The sequence below is a fragment of the Dendropsophus ebraccatus genome, chromosome 7 (genome assembly GCF_027789765.1).
Source record: "Dendropsophus ebraccatus isolate aDenEbr1 chromosome 7, aDenEbr1.pat, whole genome shotgun sequence".
In the NCBI taxonomy this organism is placed as follows: Eukaryota; Metazoa; Chordata; class Amphibia; order Anura; family Hylidae; genus Dendropsophus; species Dendropsophus ebraccatus.
Window position 1 is genome coordinate 39,592,015 of NC_091460.1, and position 27,604 is coordinate 39,619,618.

Consider the following 27,604-nt stretch of genomic DNA (forward strand, 5'->3'; position numbering starts at 1 on the left):
GTATCTGTATGATATTGTAAACATACAATCCTTTGTTGCCTGTGAGCGACTTTCTTTTTGAATATGTAATGAATTTTCAATATGTATGTTCAAATATTACATAAGCCACTAATAAAATATCGTTAAAAAAAAAAAAAAAAAAAGAAGGGTGGTCCCCCTCTAACAAGCAGGGATTGCTTAATGAACGCCTCTAGACACCTGCACACTTGTGTACCATACACTTCTTTATTATGATGTAAACCTTTTCATTCTTCAGTTTTTCATAAGTTACATAGATAATATACAGAGGTCCCTCTGAAACAAACACACAATGTTTAAAATTAGATGGTTCTTCTCTGTGTCTTTGACTCCTTCTTATAGTTAAGATATCATTTCTATTCCACAAGTTCAAATGTTTCCGAATGGAAATTTCATCTGTGTCAATGTGTTTTAATTCCAGCTTAAATTTGATTAAAAAGTCAAAACCAACACCGCTACTGCCCCCTAGAGGCAAAACAGTGTAATGGTTATGTAATAATACAGGTGTGTGTGTACACATCTTCAGTTATACTTCCCAGATCACCTATGTATGTGATTTCCTGATTCTGCCAGTATCTGCCCCTGCTGGTTCAGTGTCTTTACTGCACATAATATGGTTTAAAGGGGTTATCCATCCTTATAAAATTGATGGCCTATTCTTAGCTATTGAGTGAACTGTTTGGCTTTGGCAATGTTATCCGAATCCGAACAATCAGCATTTGTTTCTCGGTTGCTGAAGAACTTGAATGCCACCCTAGGGCTGCTAGGAAAACACGGATACAGCCATAAGCTATAGGCTGTATCCAGGAATCCCTAGGGCAGCATTCAACTTCTTCATCAGCTGGGAAACAAATGCTGAGCGTTCGGATTCGGGTAACATTGCCAAGCCCAAACATTTTGACAAGCTTGCTCAAGACTATCAGCTATCAATATTAGATCGGGGTGGGGGATATATGACTTTGTGTGCGCCCACTGATCGGATGGGAATCCTCTCCGCAGCAAATATTGGAGTCTCCCTCTCTACGAAAAATCAGCAGTAAGTTCAGAACAGGAAAAGGTTATAAGCATAGGGGAAATGCACAAAGTAATGTCACAGTACATGGAATAATGCACATAGTGATGTCACAATAGTGGGATAGTGCACAAAGTGATGTCACAGTACATAGGATAAGTCACGCAGTGATGTCACAATAGCGGGATAGTGCACAAAGTGATGTCACAGTACATAGGATAAGGCACGTAGTGATGTCACAATAGCGATATAGTGCACAAAGTGAGATAATTAAGTATACAGTATACAGACAGTGATGTCACAGTCCAGGGATAATGTACACTGTGATGTCATAGTAATATGATAATGTGACAGTACAGGTATAATACATACCATGTCATCATAGCACCAAAAAAACGCCCAAATACAGTGCTGTGACATCATAGTATAGGAATAAAACATATAATGATACAGATATAGTGGATGCATGATGTCACAGCAATAGTCCTGAATAAGGATAGGGTACACAGCAGGGGTTTCGAAGAAGCCTCATAAATAAACCTAGAGTGGGGTCACATTCAATTTTCCAGCATCTATAGTCGTCACTAACTACACACTGTGGCTGCCATGTCTGCCACCCTGGTAGGTGTTACCCATGACATACTGTATATTACATGTACACAATCTACAATAGTCTACTCCGCTAGCTGTCAAAATGTGTGTTATATGGACTTTTGGTTTGTTTGCTGGGTAATTTGCACAGTTGTGTTGTGTATTGTTTGGAGGAAATGATACTGGATTGTCAGTTTGGCTACTTTAAGGTTTTGTCTACTTTCTGTAATCTGTTTTTAGGCCAAAAAAAGCTCCTTTGATTGTAAGCTGATCCCCAGCCATCACCCGTCTAATCTAAAGTGTTTAGTTTATTTATTTATATATATATATATATATATATATATATATATATATATATATATATATATATATATATATATCTGCTCTTGCATAGAAATTGAGAAACATCTTACTGTTACATCTCCATGCTCCCCTGGGGTCCTCCTGTTTCTTATTAAAGAGTATATATATATATATATATATATATATATAATGCATAATATAATATATATAATACATTTGTTCTCAGTACTTAGCTGCTGTATGCCCTGCAGGAAGTGGTGTGTTCTTTCCAGTCTGACATAGTGCTCTCTGCTGCCACCTCGCTATATGTGAGGAACTGTCCAGAGCAGGAGAGGATTTATATGGAGGTTTGCCGCTACTCCTGACATGGACAGAGGTGGCAGCAGAGAGCACTGTGTCAGACAGAAAAGAATACACCACTTCCTGCAGGACATACAGCAGCTGTTAAGTACTGGAAGACTTTGAAAAGTTCTTAAAAAAGAAGTAATTTACAAACCTGTAAACAGCTGTTTTCCCTTTTTTTTTCCTCTGGAGTACCCCTTTAACATTGTATATAAATGTATTTTACAAGGTCAGGGTGTCACCTACAACAGAATTTTTTTACCCAGAATCAAAAGTAAACGTTCTATTCCTGTGCCTCGGCTGGATGACCCCTAATATACCCATGATTGCCCCTCTTGGAGGAGTTACTACACAGCTTTCCCAGACTCCTGATTGGTAAATTATCCTCATTTTGCAGTACTATAAGAATGGGGGAAAACACTTTGATCCCTTAGGCCTCATGCAGACAACCATGGAAATGCTCCAAAATTCTGAATAGTTTATGGTCAAATGCACAGGGCCGGGGTTACTGATCCCTGCTGGGAAGCAATTCTCTGCCAACCTTCCAACTTTGGCATTCAGATCTGCAAATATATATATATATTTTTTTTGTGGGGATCAACGAATGCAAATGCGAACAACAGATCAGTGGTTTTAGGATCAGCAGAACCACTACAGTTGTGTGAATGTGGCCTTGGTTTTTTCAGGTTGTTGTAGAGAGTCCAATGGTTTTGGCACATTAAAGACAGTAATCCCACTTATTTTGCAGAATTTACAATAAAAATATTTTCAATCTAAACTTCCTTAGTGCTGCTTTTTCAGTAGAGTCCGCGCTTGGTTTTGGTGATGCTGCTGCTCAGGAGACAGGTTTATCCTTCGTACATTGAGTTCTGCGGCAAAGCTCCGGGCTTTCTGATAGAAGTAAAGTGACTTCTCTCTGTCAACTAGAAAATTATGGTAAATGACGGCTAGTCGGGTGTAAATCTTCAGCTGGGACTTCTTGTTGCCTAAATCCATAGCAGCGGCCAGGGCGAGGTGATAGTATCCAGCCGCATCATAGGGATCCTACAATACATAATACAACACTGTTATATTGAACATGTAATAACAATGGACTAATGGGACTTTCATGATCATGAGAAAGAAAAGGCCACAGCTGAACTTTTCTCTTCCCCTTCCTCTCCTCCCCCCTCCCTACCGAGATGGCTGATGTAAATAAGTCCTTGGCAGGCTTTATCTGCATCTTTGTAGCTTCTTTGCTGGGAGGGTTAATCTGAGGTCAAGTTGCTGATGAACTCATTGTGATGCATCCGCCCAGCATCACAAAGAAGCTACAAAGTTGCAGATAGGGACTTGTTTACATCAGCCATCTCGGAAGGGAGGGGGGAGGAGGAGGAGACAAAGAGAAAAGCTCACACTCTGTTTTTTTGTGTCTTCAGCAGAAAGCAGCAGCATAGAACTAGGAAAAGGAGACTGAATAGATAATAACAAGTATGGAAGGAATTTTTAGTCTCACCATGGGCAGCAACATATCAAAAGATTGTTTGAGCAGAATACCCCTTTAGGACTTTAAGTCTTGAAGTGTTATCCAGGATTAGGAAAGCATAGCTGCTTAGTTTAAAAAAAAACAGTGCCACACTTGTCCTTAGGTTGTGTGTGGTATTACAACTCATCTCTATTCACTTTAATGGAACCGAGCTGCAATACCCCACATAAACTGAGCACAGGAGTGGCGCTGTTTGGAAGAAAGCATCTATGTTTTTTCTTATCCTGTACAATTCCTCTAATGCCATGACTAGTTTGGGTCCTCACCTTAAGGTCATAGAATATGATGTCCCCTAGGACCAGGTACACTTTCATGTAGTAAACAGACTCCTCTTCTAGTTCCAGGGGAGATGAGCAGAGGGAAAGCGCCTTTAGGTAGAAATGCTCTGCGAGTTCAGACTGATTCAGGTGGCTGTAAATCCCGGCTAATCTGTGATAGGAGACCCGTTCATTCAGCGGATTCTCTGTAATGACACACACTGGACGGTATTACATCTTACCCTGGGCAGAGAAGCTAACAATTATCATCCCTCGTGTAATCACTAAATGGAACCGTGCTAATAGCATTAGTCAGGAGATGACTACCATGCGAAATATATAACACCTGCCTTACTGATCCATATAGACTGGTGCTATAGGGCCATACTTTATAGATGATTGATAGCTCACTCCTGTTTGTGTATATGGTGAGACTACATTTCTGAGTCTAGTGGGCGGTCCTACTTACTGATTGACAGCTATTTGTTTGTAAATTACTGATAGAACCTTCCACTAGACTCCTAAGGAATAAAATGTTCTATCTATTCCAGAAAACTATACATCGGTCTGTTCAAGTCCTACTGCTCTATAACATGTTACCTGCAGATCAGACTGTATATTTAATATGAGAGGATCCCTTTAAACTTAAAGGAGTATTACAAAGACTAATTTTTTTTTTTTTTTTTTTTTTTTTTTTTACTGTCAAGGACAGTAGAATGGAGGAAGACAGCAGGGACCACCCAGATGACTCAGACAACATGAAAGTGATGACAGGTTCCCTTTACATTTATATACTGACAAAGTTGCAGTGCGTTTTTTACCTAAATTGACACTCAGGGCCAGCGCCATCTTGGCATGCTCCAGGGCTTCCTCGTAGTTTTTCGTGCTCATCAGCAGCTCTGAGAGTTTATTGCATAGTCGCAGCTCAGCCACCATGTTCTCTGTCTTTACAGCAAGTGGCATGGCACAGTCCTAAGGGGTTAAGTTATATATAATCTGTCAGATAATGCTGGTAACTCCTACAGGTTCATCACTATATTTGTCATATACAAGAATTGTAGAGTTGTACATACCCAAACATTTCCCTCACAGTGGCCTCTACAGGGGAAATATTACATGGGGGACATTGGCTATTGGTCCTACCTGCCCTTAGAATCTACTGTACATAATAGTTTCCATAGGGGGTTAACATTTCTAGCACTTGGTCACCAACAAAGTTTACAAGTCTGCAAGATTGTCTTGCAAAACGCTCTCAAACCAAGTTACTTGTAATCCAAGGTTTCACTATACTACTATTTGTATTGCCTTTAGATTCCATACTAAAGGTTTTAGCACCCCCTGCTGGCCAGACGGTATAATTACCAGAAAATGCAACGTCAAGATGAAAGAAATCGTGAAAGAAATGCATGTGCTTTTGTTAACATATTACAATGTTACTTGTGGAAGAATTATATTTATTATAGTAAACAGTATATATTATAGTAATAACTCATATATATCTTTAGTCCATCATACAATATAAAGAACATTGGATTATACTCACCCTGTAGAGTCCATCATACAATATAAAGAACATTGGATTATACTCACCCTGTAGAAGGTTGTTGCCTTATTCCTGTCACTGGTTCCATTGAAGAAGATGTCTCCACTGGCTTCATACAGCTGCATGCCTAACTGGGGGTCCCCTGTGCACAGAGCCACATTCTGAGCCACCTGCAAGGAGATTACACTTCATCCACATGTACACATATTACACATAATATATATTAGAAAGAAATGAATACACAGGTGGGTAGCGATTATCCACAGCCCCCACTGCACAAGTCCAAATGTAACTTCTATAGTGAGCTGACATTCTATTATCAGTCATTTTGGGGGGTCTCAGAGCTTTGTTTTGGGGTTCTTGAAATAAGGATTTTAGAATAAGTAACTACAAGAATAGAAAGTATTAATATTATTGTGAATAAGGAGAAATTCCCCAAGTATTACTCCATCTCATACCCATCATTGTCATATATAGATACCTGGATATACAGATCCACCAGTTCATTCTGGCCCAAAATATAATAAATCTTCCCAGCCATTAACCAAGCATAGGCTTCTCTCTCTTTAGACTGAAGATCAATAAAAATGCCCAGGCTTCTCTTTGTATATTCCAGTGCTGATCTACAGGCTCTAGAGCGATGACAAGAGGCAACGTTCAGATACATCGAAAAAGTAAAAGATTGTCAAAGATTGCACAATGATCATCGGGGACATTAGGGCAGCACCATTCTTCAACAGGGGGGAAACAAGGCTCCAAGATTTACTTATCACTAGTGTTGAACGAATTGGCCGAACTGTTCGGGTTCTGCAACGTTCTCCGACCCCAAATGCTGAGCGTTTGAATGCCATAGGTGGCCATAGACTGTATCCATGTTTTCCTGACTCCGGCACAGAGTCAAATGCTGAGAATTTGGGTTCTGAGAGTGTTGCTGGACCTGAACAGTTTGGCAAGTTCACTCACCACTGCTCATCACCCATATTTAGAGAGTGGTAATAAAGAGTATCTTCTACCCTGGATGGCCTGCCCACAAACAAACTATTGATTTGAATATACCCTGTGTAATACTTAATCTTTCCAGTGGTGGTGCTACAGGAAACCTGAACCTCTAACAACTGATCACTGGGGTCACCAAATTGACAAGGAAACTTCCAAAGTAAAGACCTCCTTTAAGCCTTAAAGCATGCAATCCATTCCTTTTTGAAGCAATTCAAAGGACTGGACACTCACAACTGGAAATTGGAGATTAGAAAGATAATTCGCCAAGCACAGATGTCCATAACCATCTTAAGATTTACAATGGCATTACCTTTACTCTACATAGAAGCTGACCATCACAATCACATGGATAACAAATTACAGGAAACTACTTTTATTTGTTCCTTTACTGTCTCACTTACCTGTCGGTACCTAAAGATAAATACAGCTGGCTAATAGTTTCAAGCACTTGACCCTCCAATACTTTGTCGGACATTTTCTTGGCTAGGGACAGCTGGTATTCATTATAGATGATGCACTGGGCCTCATTGACTACAAGGGTGTTGTAAAAATGACATAGGAGCTGTACTGCACGGAGCTGACCTGTCCGAAAAGAGATAGGAACATCAAGTCCTCACCAAACGTAGGGATATGACTTTTTATCTACTGTTTATTCCTGTTTAGGGAAGGCGGTTGCTATGGGGCCCGTGGAGGGAGGGGGCCCAGGGAAGATAAGAGCCTCCTGTGTCCTTTTGCTTAAACCCTTATTTACTGCAGTCTGTAAGTGACCCAGTGTTCTCTAAAATGCTGCAAAACAAAGAAAGGGTTAATACAGAAGACAATTAGCTCTCTGCCTGACTACTCTGTCCTCTGTTCTCTAAGTTCCTTCAGAGGTCAGGGGTTATCAGTGCAGGAGTAGAAGGAGAGAGCTAATTGTCTTCTGTATTAACCCTTTTTTGTGTTGCAGCATGTAAGAGAACACTGGGTCACTTACACACTGCAGTAAATAAAGGGGTAAGCAAAAGGTAGTCTGCTCCTGCACCTATGTATATAACCATAGGATTCTGCCACTGGCCACAAGAGAATTTTTTTTTTGGCCACATCACCGAGTGTATATATATATATATATATATATATATATAGAGAGAGAAGGGGGTCCCTATACAGTTTTTGCTATGCGGCTATGCTACGCCCCTGCCCCAAGCGTTAAATGTGAAGGACTGTTTAACTATTAAGCCATCCCATGATGACGCCATTGTTAAAAGCACATTTATTATAACTTACCTTCCAGATGATTTGATTCCATTGCAACAAGGAGTGCCCATTCATAATAAGTTCTTCCCTCCTCCTTATGGTCTCCTGTGATGTAATGGCTTCCAAGCATTAATAAAACATATATAAAATTGGGACCAATTTCCACAATGGGAAGTCCAGAATAAAGTGTCACAGATTTAACCAGGAACACCTCGGCCAAAATCCGAGCATTTAAGTGCAAAAATAACATGCCAAAGTTACCCAGCACCGCTGCCTGGTTCTGCAGGTTGCCCAACTCTCTAGAGATCTGCAGAGCCATGCAGTAATGTCTACCAGCTTCTTCAATTTTACTTTCCCCTTTAAGAGCAATACCAACAAGGTTGTGTGTAATCCCAAGCTGGTGCAGTGTACAGTCGGAAAATGACACCACTCTGTTTAATATATCAAGAGCAGCGTTGTTGTGTCCATCAAGCATGTGGAGCCAAGCAAGAGAAACCAACATGTCCACTCTGTCCTTCAGATCCATGGGGAACAAGTCCATTGCCTTTATGATATAAGATTGAGCCTCTTTATACAGTCTATGACTTAAGCACATGTCCGATAAGCTCAGATATATGAAGCAACAGAGCTCCCGGTCTTGGTCGGTGACCACAGATTTTAGGGCGCATCTTAGATGATATGAAACTTGTGATGGAAATATCTGCCTTGGCTTTTTCACTCCACGAGGCTTAGAAGAATTTTTGATGATGAAACTAATTCTTCTTAAAGAGTCCATGATACTACAGGAAGTCTGAGAAGCTACTTTAACGCAGCTTAAGGTCAGGTTTGGCAAACACTTTTTAGTATAAATGTCAGCCAACTGGAAGTAGTATCCAGAAGAAAAACTCTTACTGGAGCCCATTGAGTTGTCCAAGGCTTGTAGCCTCTCTATGAATGGCAAAGCTTCATTGTGCTTCCTCAAGTCAATGAATGTCTTAGCCAAAAGCTGACACACTTTTACCTCACTCTTCTGGTCTTGGCTTAGTATTGCCTTTTTCATGGCATGTTTCAGAATCGTAGATTCCATGTCAGTGCTGCTTATATAGTCTTGTAGTCCGAGAAGTAAGGCAGAAGACTTGTCAATCATTTGACAACTTTTGTCTTTCGATTTTTGTTTTAAGTAAATAGCATTCAGGTTCATGTGGACGGCGGCAAAAAGGAAAATATCAGAGAAATCCCCATGAATGACTCCCATGGCTTCTTCAAAGTAAACTCGAGCTTGGGAGAGCTTGTTCCTCTTGGTGCACAGCCTACCGAGAAGAAAGCAGATCCTTGCCTGAGCCCATTTCATACAGGATTTCTTGGCTGCTCCTCTTGCTATACTAAGATAGCGAACCAACTCTTCTTCCTCGCTGTATCCATGAAATAAGGTTTGTAAGAATGTGTATGAGACATCGTAAAGCTTTTTGAAGCTTGGTTGAAACTGTTCACTGTTTAGAAATAAGAGTAAAGGTTGTAAGGAGCCGTGATTCTCCTCTTCTAGCCCAAAACAGAAGATGGGGTCCTCGTATTCATCGGGAGTGGTCTGGACTTGGGAAGGGACAGGGCTCTGATTTTGTAAGTCAATGGAGGTATCCAAACTAGGTTCACAGGTGTCAGACATCGTCATAAATGTCTCCAACTTTTCCTTTAGGCTCATGGTATCACAACTTGATGTTTCTTTTAAAGTTTCTAAAACTAAAATAAAATCTTAATTAGTATTGCAGATTGGCCACTGACATTTACTTTCCAATACTTTACAATCGTCAGTGAACAAAAGTTTTTTGTGGACTGTCCATAAATTTTGTAGGCAACCTGGTTGACAGCTTTATTATATTGTGTATAGCCAGCTCTAGTCTACCATAGCCATATTAGACCAACAATGTCTAATATAGACGCTGAAAGAGGATGGTGGGGACCCCATTTCCAGCAGTCGTGCCAACCAGTTGTTTGAATGGGCTGCATTGCTGGTGCAACTCATCAATATCAACCAGTTGTTAACATTCTATAATTGTACTTTTAGTAGTGGTGGTGCAAGGTACTGTGGTGTTTACCTTTTCACTGTATTGGGATAACGCTTCTGTACCTTGCACCGCCATTACTATAAGTAAGACAAGCACTGGTTTAGATTTAAAGAAGAGCAGCATATTAATGCCATGCACCCTTTGAACAGCTTATTGGCAAGGGTGCTAGGAGTGGCACTACCTCCAATCTAATGAATATATTTTGAATAGGCCATACATTTTAAAGGCCCAGATAAGCCCCTTAAATGGGTTATCCAGCATTAGAAAAACATGGCCTCTTTCTTCCAGAGACAGCCCCACTCTGTTGGGGTGCAGGTTTTGCAACTTAGTTCCATTGAAGAGAATGGAGCTTAATTGTAAACCACACCTGAACTGGAGACAAGAGTCGTGTTATCTCTGAAAGAAAGTGGCCATGTTTTTGTAGCACTGGATAACCCCTTTAACTATTAAATATCATTTATAGTAATAACCTCCTTACATGGGGCAGAAGGGTGTCTACCTGGATAGCTAAGTCTGCACCCCCTTACATGGGGCACCACTGCCCAGACTGGATATCTAGGTCTGCACCCCCATAGCTAGGCCTCTGCATAAGATACTAACAGGGTTTCATCATATACAATAGTGTAAACTTACCTTTATTTTGGCAAATTTCTCTTTCTTCAAATTCATCTGTTATAAAAAAAAAGACTAAATTAGATAGGGTGGAGTTATTATTATCCTATAATTTCCAGGCCCCCCAGATTTTTTTTACTATTTTCTTTATTTTATTTGTGTGTTTTTTGTTATACGCTTTCTTTAAGGCTGGGTCCATATTGTAGTATTTTGGTAAGTATTGTAGCCAATACAAAAAGTAAGTCGAAGCCACAAAAAAGCTTTAAGGGAGAAGTCTGGTGGGGAAATAAAAAATTATTAAGGGCAATAGGGGGGTGGGGAGTTATAGTCACCTGTCCCGGCACCTGCCCACAGCCGCATCCGACTCCTAGTGTGGGCTCAGGGAGCGGTAAGCATAGTGTGTCTTTAATTCCTCCCCCCCTGCCCTGTCAAAGTTTTCCTATAACTCTTCCATTATAGTTTTTCTGTGTTGGTACAATGGAAAGAGCTATACATATACATGGTACTATTTCTGTCCAGAGTGATTTATGTGCAGCAGGAGGCCATACTCTCCCAATAAATATAGTCCCAAAAGTAGATGCTCCATCCATCAGAAATTGTACTAAACAAACTCTAAAGAGAAAACTACAATTGGAGAGACTGACCCTATGACCATGGCCCACTGTGCTACCTGGACTTACCGAGCTTGTACAAGTGGCAGACATCAGACTGTGATATGTTTTGCAGTAAGGCCTTTGCTGCCTCAAAGTCAAGGTCTTCTTCAGGGCTTTTTCTGCTCAGTTCACTTTCATCTATGGGAAAGTATGAACTCTTCTGTCTGTATACAAGTAAAAATACTGTAAGAATACATTTATTATACTGACAAATCAGTTATACCTAAAGGGTAGCTCATATTAACGCTTTCTTATATAACGCTTTTATTCATGAAGAAGGGCAACAATAAAGGGGAATACAACAGAAAACATTTTTGCCATATTTCTTACCCTTTGTCCTCCGCATAAGGTTTCATATTGCAGGTTTGTACAAATCCAAGGCCCCCAGTGGTTACATTTCTTCCCACAAACCACTCCATGCATTCAATGTAAGTGGTGATTATTTCTATCATGTCTCCGCTCTGATAGCTGATCTCATCCGGCGCTTCACCTTCATGATTTACTATGGCTTCCACCCAACCTGTAAATACTATCAGAAAAGAGAAGGCAATATATGCAGCCATCCTGCAGTCAGCACAGTACAATAAAGAACATCATATAAAGTCATTTTTGGGAAAAATATATATTTAGGTACATAGACAAATAAGCCTTTATATCTCACAGCTATTCTAGCCCTTTATTTAAATTGAACACAATTTGTCAACTATTCCATAAAATACAGAGCCTAGTAAGAAGCACCTAGTGCCCGAGTCACCTCTAAATATATTCACCTCTATTATAGTGTCTGTGTCTGGGCCCAGGTCAATAGAACAATAAAATATTTACAAAGTTTCAATTTCAATTGTTTTCTCATTTTCATCAGGACAAATAAACAAAAAAAGGGTCACAAAGATGCTCATAGATTTGGCTAATAAGCATAAGTTGATATTTTAAACTTACCGATCTGATTTCCTCTTCCTGAATCAGCTGTGCCCATGATATCAGATCCAAAATTTGTTTTCAGGAACCACCTACAAAATAATAAAAAAGATTTACCAACATGTAAACTAGACTTAGGGTGGTATTACACGGGCCCGATAATACCTGTAAACGAGCAGCGATCTGCTAGATCGTTGCTCGTTTACTGGACCTATTACACGGCCCGATAATCGTTTGACAAGAGCTGCAAGGACATCGTTACCGATGTCCTTGCAGCCCTTGCTAAACTGGCATACATTACCCATCCACGTTCCAGGGCTGCTCCTGCGTCCGCTTCTCCTGGGGGTCCCGCGCGCTCTCTAGCGTCACAGCAGCCTGTCAGCTGGTAGGCCGCTCAGCCAATCACAGGCCGGGACCGCCGCGGCCTGTGATTGGCTGAGCGGCCTATCAGCTGACAGGCCTCTGTGACGCTAGAGCGCGCGCGGGACGCAGGGAGAAGCGGACGGCAGGAGCAGCCCTGGAACGTGGATGGGTAATGTATATCGTTAGTCGCCGGCCACGCACCGCTATTACACGCAGCAGTGCGCGGTCGGCGCCCGACGAAAATAGGTTCTAAACTTTATCAACGATCAGCCGATGATCGTTGTCATCGGCTGATCGTTGCATTTATTACACGGAGCGATAATCGGCCGAATCGGGCCAATTCGGCCGATTATCGTTCCGTGTAATACCACCCTTAGGCCGGGCAAAAAAAAAACAACAAAAAACAGATGTATTTGTGTACTGTTATTTGTGTACTCTATGCATTTTGATCCCTCTTTTGATCTTTTTTTATTATGGAAGTCAATGGAAAAATGGATCAAAATGAATGCACCCAAATGCAAATGTTATTTCATCCGGGGTTTTTTGCATAATGAAAAAAAAAAACAGGCTGCACAATGCAGTGTGAACCCATCCTTAGGCAAGGATTTCCACTGAAAAAAGCTTTACTCCGCAGACCTAGTCCTGTATTGAAATACCCTGACCCCAAGGTGAAGTAGCATTTTGGAACCCAACATCCTGGCACGCCATGCTTAGGGGTCCCTGGCCTCTTCCCCCACCCCTTCATGCAGAAAGTTTATTATAATATTAGAACTGAACCAAACAGTATAAATCAATGGAATTTCACCACTTAGAAATAATTGGGAATTATGGTAAATAAATAAAAAAAAGCAGCTACCTACTGATGGAATGGACATAGCGGCTCAGTGATAGTCCGAGGACTCTGTGCTCTATCATCACTTGTGTTTGGATCCGGCTCTGTCCATTCAGTACTGGGACCATCAGCAGCACTAGACTGAATTATTTGTACACTACCATCGACAACCACAGCTTGCTGCACAGAGTTGTCAGAACACAGAACAAAATACATTCCTGCAGATAGAAAAGCGTTATATGCAATGTCCCATACTCTATTCTACACATTCATATTCATAATATATTCTATGGGGCATGTAGTAAAAATGATGCTAGTTCAGAACATCTGAACTACATAATGTGGACTATCACCTTCTTAGATACTCGGTATCCCTATAAAAGGGGCAATGCGTTAACATAGGAGTCAGATAGGAGTGACTTATAACGTTTCTTAAGGCTCATTGTGGACAGTCTTACCAACCTTCCTCCATTAGAAGACTCTTGTAAATGAGACTCAGTGACCCTTCGTTCAACAAGACTTGAATCCCAGCATCTTCTTCCTCTGGAGAAGTCAGCCAAAAAGACTGATCCAAAAATATATTCTCCATGCAGTGATTCAGGAATCCTGTGTGTAATGACATAGAACAATGAGCTGTGGGCTAGTGGTTTGCACTGATAAATTGCAGATAATAATACTGGAGTACATGGACATCAGTCAGATATATGTATATAATATGAATAGGAGGTTAGACCTTGACGGATAAATCTGTATACATTTAAAAGGCTCCTTTCTCATGATAATGAATTGAGCGGGCTAGATGGGGCGGGCCACATCTGCCCTATGGGGGATGGCCAGTGCTTCTAAGGTCTCACCAGACCGTGGAGTATATAACTAACTGCACCATAAGATCACCGAGGAGGAAGGTAAGAAACATATCTTCCTCCTTAATGTCTCCTGTGCAATAGGGACATATCAGCAGGTTAGATTTGTCTAACCTGCTGATAGTTCCCCTTTAAGGTTCTACAGAGAGACAGTATAGCCAAATTTGAAGCCAAAGGATCACATAGCACAAATAAAATAACATTTTATTTCACTTTATATGAAAACAAAATTATTTACCAAGTGTATAGTAGGTAGAAAATTTCCATATCTCCTCAAACGTTCTGAATGTCACAGTTATTAAATCCTTATCACTCTCAATAGACAGCAGCCGAGCCGACAGCTCCTAAACAACAGCATCAGAAAATGTTTATGAACTTTTTATAAAGTGTGTGCAAGCTGCATTGAAGAGGTTTCCGTTCTAACAAAAATCGGGAATACTAACTAAATGCAGGCAAGTGTTCATCGGATGATGGCACGTTAGCTCAGAGGAAGGTTTTGTTATCTTGCTCAGCTCTATGCAACACAGTAGTTTTCATGCCACCAGGGCTTTCTGTAAAATTACTAAAGTACACACGTTCCCTTGAACCTCTCCTCTTATAGACATTGCTTTTATTATTTGGTTTGTAAAGTACAACACTCCTTTAATTGTGTGCTTCAACCCAAGTATTCCTTTATACTCATACTGTTTGTTATGATAGGCACCAGGGGCGTAGCTAGGGGTTCAGCCTAGGGGGGGCGAGTGAGCCTCAGTGGGCCCCCAACCAATTACAGTATGTTACCCATAAGGAACCTCAGCAGATGACAATGCTTTCCGAACAATATAGGGTATTTTCTACAACATTATTCATAGTGAACAGAAACTGAGAACAGTGGAAAAGACTTTCTACATCTCACATATGTAACCATGTAAAAAATAAAGGGGTTATCCAGCATTGCTAAAACATAGCTGCCTTTTATTCCAGAAACAGCGCCACTCTCCTCCAAAGCTTCGATGTGGTAGTGCAGCTCAGTTCCACTAAAAGAGATTACAACAAGTTGTATTACCACAAACAACATAGAGGAAGCTGTGGTGCTGTTTCTGTTTTCTATCTAGCCATCCATCCATTCTTCTATCTCTTTTTTTCATATCTATCTGTCTAATATCTATTGGGCAGCATGAGGACTACACCATAGCTGATGGTCAATAACCAAATTAGCAACATCCGCAGGGTATACCCGCAGTATTAATAGAGTAAATGTATAGTACAAATGCTGGGTAATAATAAATAGTCCCATGCAGTTCAAGGCAACTATTTTAAATAACCTGTATACAAAAAAGCCAGACTACTGCAACATAACTAAAAGAAATAATTACTATAAATCCATAGAAACAATACATGAAAAATGTAGGAGAAATCAGCCCAGATAACCATGGTGTACAGGGTATATGAGAGCAGCCAATTTATGCCTCCATGTAGTATTTAGACCCAATTTTAGCCCTCATATAGTTTGCAGGGTCCCTCTATGCTCTCATATTGTAAAAAGCCCACCATCTATATCCTAACATAGTAGATTATCCCCCCTTGTTCATCCATATAAAAGATAGACCCTCCCTGTGCTTCCCCATATAGTATTGAGGTCCCTCTGTAGTTAGGCCTTCTGTGCCCCAATATAGTTATTATTTTCCTCTGTTTCCATGTAGTACTAGTTAGGGCCCTCTGTGCCCTCATATAGAAGTTAGCTACCCCTTTGCGCATCTATCTAGTATTTAGACCTCCATGTAGTATCCCCCATGTAGGAATCCCCTCCAGCACTATCTCATCTAAGTAATCCCCCTGGTATGTATTCCCCATGTGGCCACCCCCTTTCCCAGCAGTAATCTACCTGGTAATGCTGGTGGTTAGACACCACCACCACCACCACTGTAAGTAGACTGTACTGTACCTCCAAATTAGGTATCTCCTTTTAAGTTAGCCAGGACATCCCATACCCCAACCCCCATATATGAAATCCTTCCTAGGAGTTAGCCCCACCCACCCACATAGGTCTCCTCCTCTATAACTAAGGGGGAAAAAGCTATTCTTACCTGCTGTGCGGTTGCAGTACTGTAGTCTTCTGATGTCAACTCTCTCCCTGCTCTGTGAGCACACAAGTGACATCATCTATGTCACACAGCTGTAAGGGAGGGAATGGCCTCTTGTGGCCACAACAGTGATTGGCAGGGTGGAGAGCCAATGCTCTCCTCTCCTTGTCAATCACCCTGCTGCATTCAACTGTATCTTCTCCTCGCATACAAGCGCATACAGCTAAATAGTCAGACAAAATATTCGGTAGCCGTGTGGGCCTCCCTGGAGCACTAAATGATGGCCAGGGGCCACCTACAGCCAATAAACATTTGTTAAGTCTGTCTGCAAAAGCAATAGCTTTTGCGGTCAGCATTAACTGGCGAAATCTTCAGTGGGCCCCCTGCCTGTGTGGGCCCGGGAGCATCCGCCCCCTCTGCCCCCACCAAATTACGCTACTGATAGGCACCTAATATAGGAAGCTAGTGACATATCTAGAGCCCCTTTCCCCAGTGTGTCCACTACTACATCTACTACTCTGCAAAAGATCTTCATGATGCTCAGTTACTTGGTGCTTCAGATGTGGGCAAATATCAATATAAATCTATAAATCTATTAATATACTAAACTGCAGCTAGGCTGTTAAGAAGATATAGACATCTCCAATACAGATCAGTCAGAACTCACACAGAAGACTGCAGCCACTTCCTTGTTGTCATTCTCCAGTAGACGGAGTCTGTTCCTAAGCTCTGCTTGGAGTTGGGGGTCAGGGACACCTCCTCGGACCATAACAAGAAGAATGTTGAGATCTATGGGACAAGAGAATAAATTAGGGTCTCTACAGGTTACTTTTAATACAGTGTGACAAAGAACATGGGGTTAAGGAGAATGTTGGAAATAAATGAATTCTGTGGGGGTGGGTCCTGGTCACCATACAAGACTACATTGGAGGGGGGAGTATTAGTTATAAAATTAGTGTGTTGCCCCATCTCTCCATACTGTATATATATTTGTCTCAGTATTTATTGTTATTGCTTGAGTCCCTAATCTTTAAAGGGGCTGTTCACCAAAAAAAAAGTTCTTTCAAAGTGGCAGAGATTTGGAATTTACTTCTATTAAAAAATTTCAAGTCTTCCAGTACCTATTAGCTGATGTATGTCCTACAGAAAGTGGTATTCTTTCCAGTCTGGAGAGCAGGAGAGGTTTTCTATGGGGGTTTGCTACTGCTCTGGACAATTCCTGACATGGACAGAGGTGGCAGCAGAGAGCACTGTGTCAGACTGGAAAGAATACACCACTTCCTGCAGGACATAAAACAGCTGAAAAGTACTAAAAAGCTAAAGATTTTTTAATAGAAGTAAATTACAAATCTCTGTCAATTTCTGGCACTAGCTGATTTGAAAGAAAATAAATTTGAGTAAACAACCCCTTTAAAAATGCCTAATCCTGGCTGGTGGGGTTGAGTATATGATTTTTTTTTCATTTATTTAATGCTTTTCTGGGTTGTATGCTAATATACTACTAAAGACTATATTTGTCAGTAAGTTACATTGTTTACCAGACTGACTGACTGCCGTGTCATATCAGAACCTGTGGAATACGTTCATTTCCTGCCCAGTTTCCTTCCCTGGTTGGTAAATCACAAGACACTTCCTTTTCTGCACAGATTAGTTCCCCTAACCCCATGGGATATAGCTGAGCCAATTTGTTATCACAGGCGAGCTGAGAGCGAATTTTTATTAGCTCCCAATAGGGCAGTAGGGGGTTCAGAGGTGGCAGTCGCACTGATAACTTAAAGTGCCTAGAAGTGCCCTGTGCCATGCAAGACACCTGTATTATTAAAAGGGTCAAACACCTTAGATAGGTGTTAGGGGTACTTCGGAGAAAATCTTTTTCTTTCAAGTCAACTGGTTTCAGAAAGTTATTTACATTTGTAATTTACTTATATTTAAAAATTCTAAGTCTTCCCATTCTTATCAGCTGCTGTATGTCCTGCAGGAAATGGTGTTTTCTTTCCAGTCTGACACAGTGCTCTCTGCTGCCACCTCTGTCCATGTCAGGAACTGTGCAGAGCAGGAGAGGTTTTCTATGGGAATTTGCTACTTCTCTGGACAGTTCATGACATGGACAGAGGTGGCAGCAGAGAGCACTGTCATACTGGAAAGAATACACCACTTCCTGCAGGACATACAGCAGCTGATAAGTATGGGGAAACTTGAGATTTTTAAATAGAAGTAAATTACAAATCTATATAACTTTCTGAAACCAGTTGATTTGAAAGATTTTTGCTGCATAACCCCTTTAGGAGAGTCAAACCTTAAATAGCTGTCAGTCAAACACTTAACTGTTCCTCACCAGTACTTCCATACACATTCATGCTTGGTTTGACCAAACATGTATGTTTACTTCTTGATCTCCCTTTAGAACAAAAGTATCGGGTATATAGAAAAGTCCCTCCAAGATCCGCAGATTCTATTTATGTAATGTGTATGGCCCCCTCAAGTAGCACATGATAGGTGGGGGGCAAGGGCATATGTACATGCACTCAAGTCTTACTTAAGGGTGCGTTCACACACACAGGATCTGCAGCAGATCTGCAGCAGATTTTATGGTGCAGATTTGAATCTGCAGCAGATCCCCAGCAGATCTGCAGCAGATCAGTAGCAGATTTGATGGCCAGGAGGTACTTTGCATTGAATCTGCAACTTTAAATCTGCGCCATCAAATCTGCTGCAGATCTGCTGCAGATCCTGTACGTGTGAACGCACCCTATTAGGGTGCGTTCACACGTACAGGATGTGCAGCAGATTTGATGACGCAGATTTGAAGCTGCAGATTCAAAGCAAATCAATTCTAGACTATCAAATCTGCTGCGGATCTGGTGCATATCTGCTGCAGTTTCAAATCTGCACCATCAAATCTGCTGCAGATCTGCTGCAGATCCTGCACGTGTGATAAGGTATTCCTATCTCAGCTTGTTATCCCCTATGCATAGGATAGGGCATAACAAGCTGATCGCTGAGGCTCTGACTGCTGAAACGCTCACTGATCCGGGAACAGGGAATAAATCAAGCACTCAGAAATCTTTGGCGCACCATAGCCTAGGTGGGGGTCCCAGCAGTCAGACCCGCAGTGATCAGCTTATGCATAGGGGAAAAAAAAGCTGAGATGGCAATACCCCTTTAAAGGACACAGAATAAGATATACCACCCGTCCACATAATAGGGGATAAGTATCTGATTGGTGGAGATACAACCACTGGGATCCCCAATCATCATGAGGGTCCCTAGTAAAGCAAGTGAATGGACTCACAGCACATGTGCTTGGCCACTACTCTATTTACAAACTTTGGGACTGTCCAAAGCTTAGTAAGTCCCTTAGCTAGTGAATGGAGCACTGTCCCTATTTGTGACCAGTTGTAGGCAATAACGATAACCCCTTTGCTGCTGAAGTGAGGCACTTCATGAGCAGACTATATCCACTACATTATGGGAAGTCTAGAATTCGAAATCTATAGATAAAATAAAAAATTACTCGCCTGACACAAACGTTTCTGTTTGATCAGGATTTTTTTCAGACTTTTCTTTTAAGCAGTCATTAATGTGAATGAAGTCTTGTCCTGCAGAGGCGGCTGTAAGGAGACACATGAGACTTATAAGACATCGCCAAAGACAGAGGAACTCCCATATCTGCGGGGACGTATGGCATAAATACCCGCTGTAGAAGTAGTGGAAGGATATATCCTGTTCACTTATCACACATCACTCATCACACTGCAATACTTTGTTCTCAACAATTTCATTGTGGGAAACATGACATAAGAGTGAGGCACATTACTACTCAACAGCTTCCCCTCATCAACCAGGTTATTCCCTTTCACCATGGGCAGTAACCCAACAATCATTTCCACCCCATACTGCTTGGGCACCTTCAAAAGTGGGGGCTGGACCCTCATATAATGGGCTTATAGCAGGCCCAAGCCCATAACTGGTAGTCTTTGGGAGTCTTTGTAATAATAATAATAATAATAATAATAATAATAATAATATAGAAGTTGTATTTAACATAGGAAATGGCAAGTTCATCAAATCTTAAAAGTAGTATAGACCCTTTAAATATATATTTAAATGGAGCATGTCGTCAGTAAATTACATGTTCTCTAAAGGAATTCACTAGGTTTATTCCGCTTTAAATAAGGGCGGCATAAACTAGTGATAGAAATGCTAAACAGTGTATCACTTACATCATTCTGTTCAGCTGTTCTAATATGCAGAAGAATAGGCTTGTTGCCAGCCCCCACCCCCCACCATCCAGCTGCTGACTGACAGTTGACTGACTACGTGGTGTCCCATCACGGGTGTTTCTGTTTTAAACACTCCTCGCAAAAGCCTGGTATTTCAAAAGTAAAGTGGTGATGAAGTCATGTATAGGTTTTGCAACTAGATGTCACTATGTGTATTTGTGTATATATGTTGCACAGCTGTAGTCATGTAAGGGTTATCAGTGGAGCAAGACACACAGATCAGGCCTGCTAAGTTTGGCCAGGAGCCTGGCTCTGCCAGGTTCCTAGTCCAGGAAAGACCAGCTGTAGTGTACACTTATGGAGAACAGAGACTTTCTTTGCTAAAGCAACACTTCTACCTAAAATGCAGTGCTAAACACCTACAGAGAGGACAAGTCAGAGATCACCCCAACTCACACCGTGAACATCTCTAAAAGTGCAGGACAGTATCCCAGAGCAGAGGAACTGATCTGGATACAGCAAAGTAGCCAAGAGCCTATGTACTCTATCTTACAGCGCAGGTAACACCGGAAAATTTCAGATACTTAGCTAAACTCAGGTAACTAGGACTGGGGCTTGTGTCACCCTGATTGGACGGGTACCCTGACACTGCAGGGCAGAAGGTGGTATAGCGACAAAGGTTGAAACATGGGCACAAGTATTCTTCTTATTTCAAGTGTTCTTTTCAAGTATTCTTTTTCTTCTTCTTCTAAAGTTCCAGCATAGCACAGTACTACATTGGGTTGGAACCCTCAAGACAAACTCCTCCCCACTACTCTGAACTCTCTACTCTTCTCAGCACGCAACCAAGTCAGCACTGCTATTTTACTCTCTACCTCAGTATCTCTCAGTACAGATCTGGTGAACGCAAGTCTGTATTTCAACTGTCACTATTTATCCTGTATCACAGAAGACTTGCTTGTAAAGAAAGTTTATTTATTCTACTGGAACTCAGTGATCATTGCACCAGCACCTACACACAAGCTACACCGTCCTTGGGTCATCTCCCCTTTCTGTGGGTGGCAGTAATGACAGTCCGGGTGGATCATATCTCTACTCCGGACTACTGTGATAAGCACCCAAGGGACCCATAACAACCCGGCAGGTCACCGACCATTGGGCAAGGATATAGCCAGCCATATACTAAAAGCAGGTATGCCATCACACCTGTGGGCCTCCATACCTGTGTGCTGAGTTAGCACTAGCGTGACAACAACCTCATAACCGGCTGAGCTATATTCCACTTGTGGAGTCACGCAGTACCATCTAACAAGTGACCGGTTGCAGCAGGACCACACCAACTATACACAGCATGAAAAGATAACTGCCAATCAGCAGCTGGTGGGTGGAGTTTTCTGCTTCTGATGAATATCCAGGACTCCTGGGCTCATGCACATAATGGAGAGGAGTACTAATTGTCCATGTTATTCAGAAAGATATATCCGGATCAGGTGCACAGAACACTGTAAGTGATATATAATTCTGTTCAGCTTCTCTGTCAATAGTTCATGCTACCCTTACATAGGACAGTCCCTTTAAATAGTACCTGTGGTCAGTATAAGAAAAAATTGAGTTAACCCCAAGTACCCTCATTCTGATGCTGTTTTAATATTGTTGCTACACCCCACATATTTTACTATTTGGTTGACTATCCGTACTTTTTACCGAACTGTCAAATGGGCAGAGAGTGAAGCTGACTTGTAGGCTCAGGGGGTTGAATATGAGGCAATGGGGATGAAAAATCGGGCTCAGGGGGTTGAGTAAATTCCCATAGAAAACCTCTCCTGCTCTGGGCAGTTCCTAACATGGACAAAGGTGGCAGCAGAGCACGGTGCCAGACTGCTAAGAATACACCACTTCCTGCAGGACATACAGCAGCTGATAAGCACTGGAAGACTATAGATTTTTTTGAAAATAGAGGTAAATTACAAATCTGTATAACCTTCTGGCACCAGTTGATTTACAAATGTTTTTTTTTTCTTCTTCTTTAAAGCTGAACATATACTGTAAATGCATTATGAGGTTCTGTGAATGCAGCAATGTATGATAGCTTACACACAGTTTGTTTGTTTTTAAGTCCCACTGTTATGTTTTCTTATCTGGAGTGAAAAAAGTTCTGAACCTAAGCAGATGTCCTGCCCGCAGAGTAGGCTGTTACTATAGGACGGGAGCCAATATACTCTGTGCTATCTGCTGAGCCCATACAGACATCTACATACAATCTCCCAGCAACCTAATCATGGATAGGTCGGCTCTATTGTTCATTCAAAAAAGATAGTTGCCAAAAAATACATTCTCACAATTTACCCCAAACCACGGATGGATTTGTGTGACCAAAAGTTTCTCGTCTATGGACTATGATAGAAAACCTACATTTTACACAGCACTGTAGGGGGTGAGTTTATCAATACTATCACTGGGGGTCTTTTGGGATGACCCCAAGAAAAGTTTATGCTCCATATACATTATGCAATTGATTTTTTTTTTACATTATATGGTAAAATTAGAGTTATCATGAAAAATACAGGGTTTCCTGCAAATAAGTTCTCATATAGCTACAGGGCTGCCATCAGGGCAGTACTGGCGGTACAGGTGTCAGGGACCCGGGCCCAAACTAGAATCAGGGGGCCTGTCAATGGAAAAAAAAATGTCATGGGTCTTAGAAACAGTCAAACATCAAAATTTAGGAGGGTCAGGAAGAGTTTAAATTATTAAGAGAACTAAGCACAGTACAGCACAGAACATTGAAGTAATACTTGTGTATCTAAACCCATCACTGTTACCGTGTATCTCGCCCCATTGATTCTGCACACAGCTTTAGGTAAATGCCCAGGTCTCTGTACTTTATAGTGCTCCACTGTCTCACCTCCAATCTCTTATAGTGTACCCCCATCATCCCCCATCCCTTATAGTAAACTCCCACCACAGCCCTCCCATCCGTTATAGTGCTCCACCATCCCATCCCCAATCCTTTATAGTAAGCCCCCATTGCAGCCTCCCATCCTTTGTAGTGCTCCACCATCTCACCTCCATCCTTCATAGTGTACCCCAATCTCACCTCCTATCCCCACCCTTTATAGTGCTCTGCCACCTCACTCCAGGACGGGGTGCAACATAAAGGATGGAATATTGAGGAGGTGGCACACTATAAAGGATGACAGCATCCATAGTACAACAGCAACACCCATATGTCTACCCAACCAGGCCTGGATTCCACATCTAGTCTTTCAGATCATTAAGAATAATGTCCTATTAGGTGTGACACTCAGGCTCTTACCATTGGGTCCTAGGGATGATATAACCTTTTTCATCGAGGCCACAATGGATCTCGAGCTGTGGACGGCCGCTGTAAGTCCAGATACCTGCCCTTCTCCATTGGTGCGTTCTTCTAAATTTTCCTTACTCTTATCTTCTGATGGGGATTGGTCTGTAGGTTCTGCCGTTAGTTCTATGGCCTCTAAGTCATCTTCTTCAATAGGGTGCAGTCTGTGAACATTGGTGCAGGTAGGGATGGCTTCTACATCATTGGCTTCCATCCTGTAGCCTGGCCTTATGATAGTTGCATCTTAATAACTGACCTGGCTGGCCTGTAAAATACAAATGGTTCTATCTAATAACTAAGGTAACATGAAATATAGGATCCTTATGGGAATGTGTGTAGATACCTACCAATCAATAGCCGGCCATGTACCAGGTTACAGCTAGCCTCTGATCACTACTGTATAATAAGTCAATGACCTGGAGTAATATGCATCATCTGATCGGCGGGCTGGCTTGTGAGTGAGCTGTTCTTCAGGGATTCTCTTCCTCCTGTCTACTATATGAGCCTGTGTGAATCCCTTCCGTGCTGCTATCTCTAAGTCTTTGTTTAGATTTTAACTCCTTAAGGCTGGGTTCACACTACATATATTTCAGTCAGTATATGTATATTTCAGTCAATATTGCAACCAAAACCAGGAGTAGATTAAAAACACAGAAAGGATCTGTTCACACAATGGTGAAATTGAGTGGATGGCGGCATAATAACAGTAAATAACGGCCATTATTTCAATATAACAGCCGTTGTTCTAAAATAACAGGAAATATTTGCCATTAAATGGCAGCCATTCACTCAATTTCAACATTGTGTGAACAGATCCTTTCTGTGTTTTTAATACACTCCTGGTTTTGGTTGCAATACTGACTGAAATATACATATGCAGCCTTAAAGGGGTATTCTGTAGATCATTTTTTTCCAACTAACTGGTGTCAGAGAGTTATACAGATTTGTAATCTACTTCGATTTAAAAAATATCCAGTCTTCCAGTACTTATGAGCTGCTGTATGTCCTACAGGAAGTTGTGTGTTCTTTCCAGTGGGACACAGTGCTCTCTGCTGCCACCTCTGAACTGTCCAGAGCAGGAGACGTTTTCTATAGGGATCTGCTACTGCTTTGGACAGTTCCTGACATTGACAGAGGTGGCAGCAGAGAGCATGGTGTAAGACTGGAAAGAGCTCACCATTTTCTGCAGAACGTGCAGCAGCTGATAAGTACTGGAAGACTTGAGCTTTCTTTTTACATAGAAGTAATTTACAAATCTATTTAACTGTCTGCGACCAGTCGATTTACATGTCATTTTTTTACCCCTTTAATTGTTAAGGGCCAAGGTCTTGTACCTATAGCTGTATCCATGTATCCAAGTTTTACAAGACTCCCTAAGGCTGCATCCAACTTCTTTAGCTACCGGTATTTAAATGCCAAATGATTGGACTTGCACGTGCTTGAGTTAATTACACTAAGCTTGAGAAAGCCGTAGGTGAAACACGTCGAAATCGGTAAGATACTGTGCTGACTGTCCCTATAGGCACTAGATTGCCCCTGGTAGTTATCCTATTCCATGTTCTCCATGTTATATATTTTTATTACCATCTAGATTTTACCAATTGAATTCAATAGAAAAACAAGTCTCTCACATTAGAACTATAGGGTGAGATTTATCAAACATGGTGTAAAGTGAAACTGGCTCAGTTGCCCCTAGCAACCAATCAGATTCCACCTTTCATTTTCCAAAGAGTCTGTGAGGAATGAAAGGTGGAATCTGATTGGTTGCTAGGGGCAACTGAGCCAGTTTCACTTTACACCATGTTTGATAAATCTCCCCCTATGTCTTTAAAGGGGTACACCGGCCCCTTAAAATGTATATGTCTAGGTATTTGATCATTTAGCTTTTCCTTAGCATTTATATACATCCTTGATAATACATTGTTGCCATGATAATACATAGACTAGTTTTCATCTGAGGTTTCGTCAGCGGCCACAGCAAACACACAGTATGAGACTATGTTCCCACTACGTATTTATTCGTAAAACCTCGGGCGTTTTTGCCAACTGCAACAACGGCCATGGTTAATACGAAAGAATACGATACCTTGCTGCCTATGGGATCCCGGACGGAGCGTATACACATAGTATACGCTCCGGCCGGGATCCCTCGTCAGTTTTCTGCATCTGCTATTCATTGAATAGCGGCTGCAGAAACCCATGTCAGTGCTCACTGTGGAGAGAGCGGCTCCGGCCGTACGGTCCATAGTATGCTGTGGGGAGTTCTGATGCGGGTGCGTACGGATGCGCCCGCATCAGAATTCTGCGGCCTGAAAGATCATCCGGCCGGTACTGCAGTACCAGCAAGGATGATCTTTTCAGAGACAGGCCATTCTGTGACCCGGCCGGGTCACGGAACGGCCGGTCTCTTACGCTGTATGAACATGGCCTGAGTCTGTTCTCAGAACTGAGTTTGTTAGATGTAGCAGAGCCAAGTTTGTCATTGTACTCTTTTTGTTGTTTAGGTTATTACCTCCATGCACCCCCCGACACATATCATCACGCCTATAAAAGTTTTCGTACTCTCTTCCTTTTCTCATTAGCAGCACGTCATTGGCCCGACCTCCCTTGGCGTGTGTCTCGGATCATGTCCGCAGTTTATTTTCTGAGCACATTCTGGCACTTAGTACAAAGTAAAACAAATAGAGAGTGAGAGAGAGCGAGCGCTCACATTGCCACATATTAATCTCTCACACCGGTGACTCGCTAATGTTTTCTTCCTGCGGTTACTCTTTAACTTTGTCTATTTGCTTTTCTGTAACAACTCGCACAATAGCTAATAATTCAGATTTATTTATGGCTAAACAAGTCGGGACTATTTATTGGTGCAATTAAAAATTTTTAAGGATTTTTTTCCTAAAAAAAATAAAATTTGGAAATAGACTGTCCCTGGGGCCCAGATGATTTTTAGTCAAGGTAAATTATAGTAGCATGGATGTCATTATGATAATGGACCCACAGTTTATACTTCCACACCCACCGTCTGATCTCCTACTAGTATAGTCATCACGGCTATAAGAGCATAAAGGGCAGGGCGGATACTTTAGATCCTTGTTACCCAACCGGCAGGACTCCAGCTGTTGCAAAACTACAACTCCCATCATGCCCTGACAGCCGCAGGCTGTCAGGGCATGATGGGAGTTGTAGTTTTACAACCGTTGGGGAACTACCATGCTGCTTTCGATGGCCTTTTGCACTGAACTCATCCCTCAATGTACAGTACATATAAATCAAACATATCACATACAGATGAAGCAGAGGTGAGTACGTCATCTAACATTCATTGCGATTTGTAATTATTCATTTTCCCTAGAACAACCTATTCTGTTATTCTGACTCGAGAGCAAACCATGACAAACTCAACTCTGCTACATCCATATAAATAATATTTAAAATAACTTTTATTAGAAGTATGGCATACAGATATATAATAGTCACTATGCATGACACTCAGCCTGGCCCTTTGATATATAAGGGTCTCAGCACCTAGACCCCCACCCATCAAAACATCTGCCATAGCAATATACTATTTTTTACGTGGCGCTACCTTTGTTGCAACATTGTGATAACTTCCTGACTATAGAGGTTGGCTTATCTACGGTCCTGTGTAAAAACCACATCCTATAAAGTTATGACAAACTTATCTGTTACATCTGGCAAACTCAGCTCTGCTACTTCTGTATTCTACGGCCCAGTTCGGAATGATTTGGAATGGATGTCTTACCTCTGCTGTTCTGTGCCGGCTCTCAGTACCAGAGTGATAAGTAATAGAGCGTCTCACCAGCACAGTGTACAGGACTGCAGGAACTGCC

General features: G+C 41.6%; 1 protein-coding gene across 4 annotated transcripts; it reads right to left on the bottom strand.

Annotated features, from left to right (window-relative positions):
* Positions 1-201: 201 nt before the first annotated feature.
* SH3TC1 (SH3 domain and tetratricopeptide repeats 1) lies at positions 202-27,604 on the bottom strand. Of its 4 annotated transcripts, XM_069977368.1 has the most exons (19): positions 27,517-27,559; positions 26,266-26,414; positions 23,709-24,018; positions 19,688-19,780; positions 16,837-16,958; positions 14,345-14,450; positions 13,706-13,849; positions 13,272-13,461; positions 12,070-12,140; positions 11,461-11,659; positions 11,158-11,294; positions 10,499-10,534; positions 7,854-9,539; positions 6,992-7,172; positions 6,073-6,223; positions 5,639-5,761; positions 4,870-5,020; positions 4,058-4,254; positions 202-3,310 (listed from the first exon to the last, which is right to left on the bottom strand). In XM_069977368.1, exons 3-19 carry the CDS (start codon positions 23,965-23,967, stop codon positions 3,050-3,052), a joined length of 4,107 nt encoding a protein of 1,368 aa, XP_069833469.1. In that variant the 5' UTR covers positions 23,968-24,018; positions 26,266-26,414; positions 27,517-27,559; the 3' UTR covers positions 202-3,049. The 4 variants fall into 4 exon arrangements, with proteins under 4 accessions (XP_069833469.1, XP_069833468.1, XP_069833470.1 ...); XM_069977367.1 differs by lacking the exon at positions 26,266-26,414 and having other exon boundaries at positions 27,517-27,604; XM_069977369.1 differs by lacking the exons at positions 19,688-19,780; positions 26,266-26,414 and having other exon boundaries at positions 27,517-27,604.

Bases quoted from the DNA above. Each gene is read 5' to 3' on its own strand.
- SH3TC1 (XM_069977367.1), bottom strand. From the start codon at position 23,967: ATGGAAGCCAATGATGTAGAAGCCATCCCTACCTGCACCAATGTTCAC. The intron at 5,762-6,072 runs GTATCTATATAT...ATCTCCTTGCAG, and splicing joins TGGTGGATCTGTATATCCAG to GTGGCTCAGAATGTGGCTCT. The intron at 3,311-4,057 runs GTGAGGACCCAA...TATGTATTGTAG, and splicing joins TCATATTCTATGACCTTAAG to GATCCCTATGATGCGGCTGG.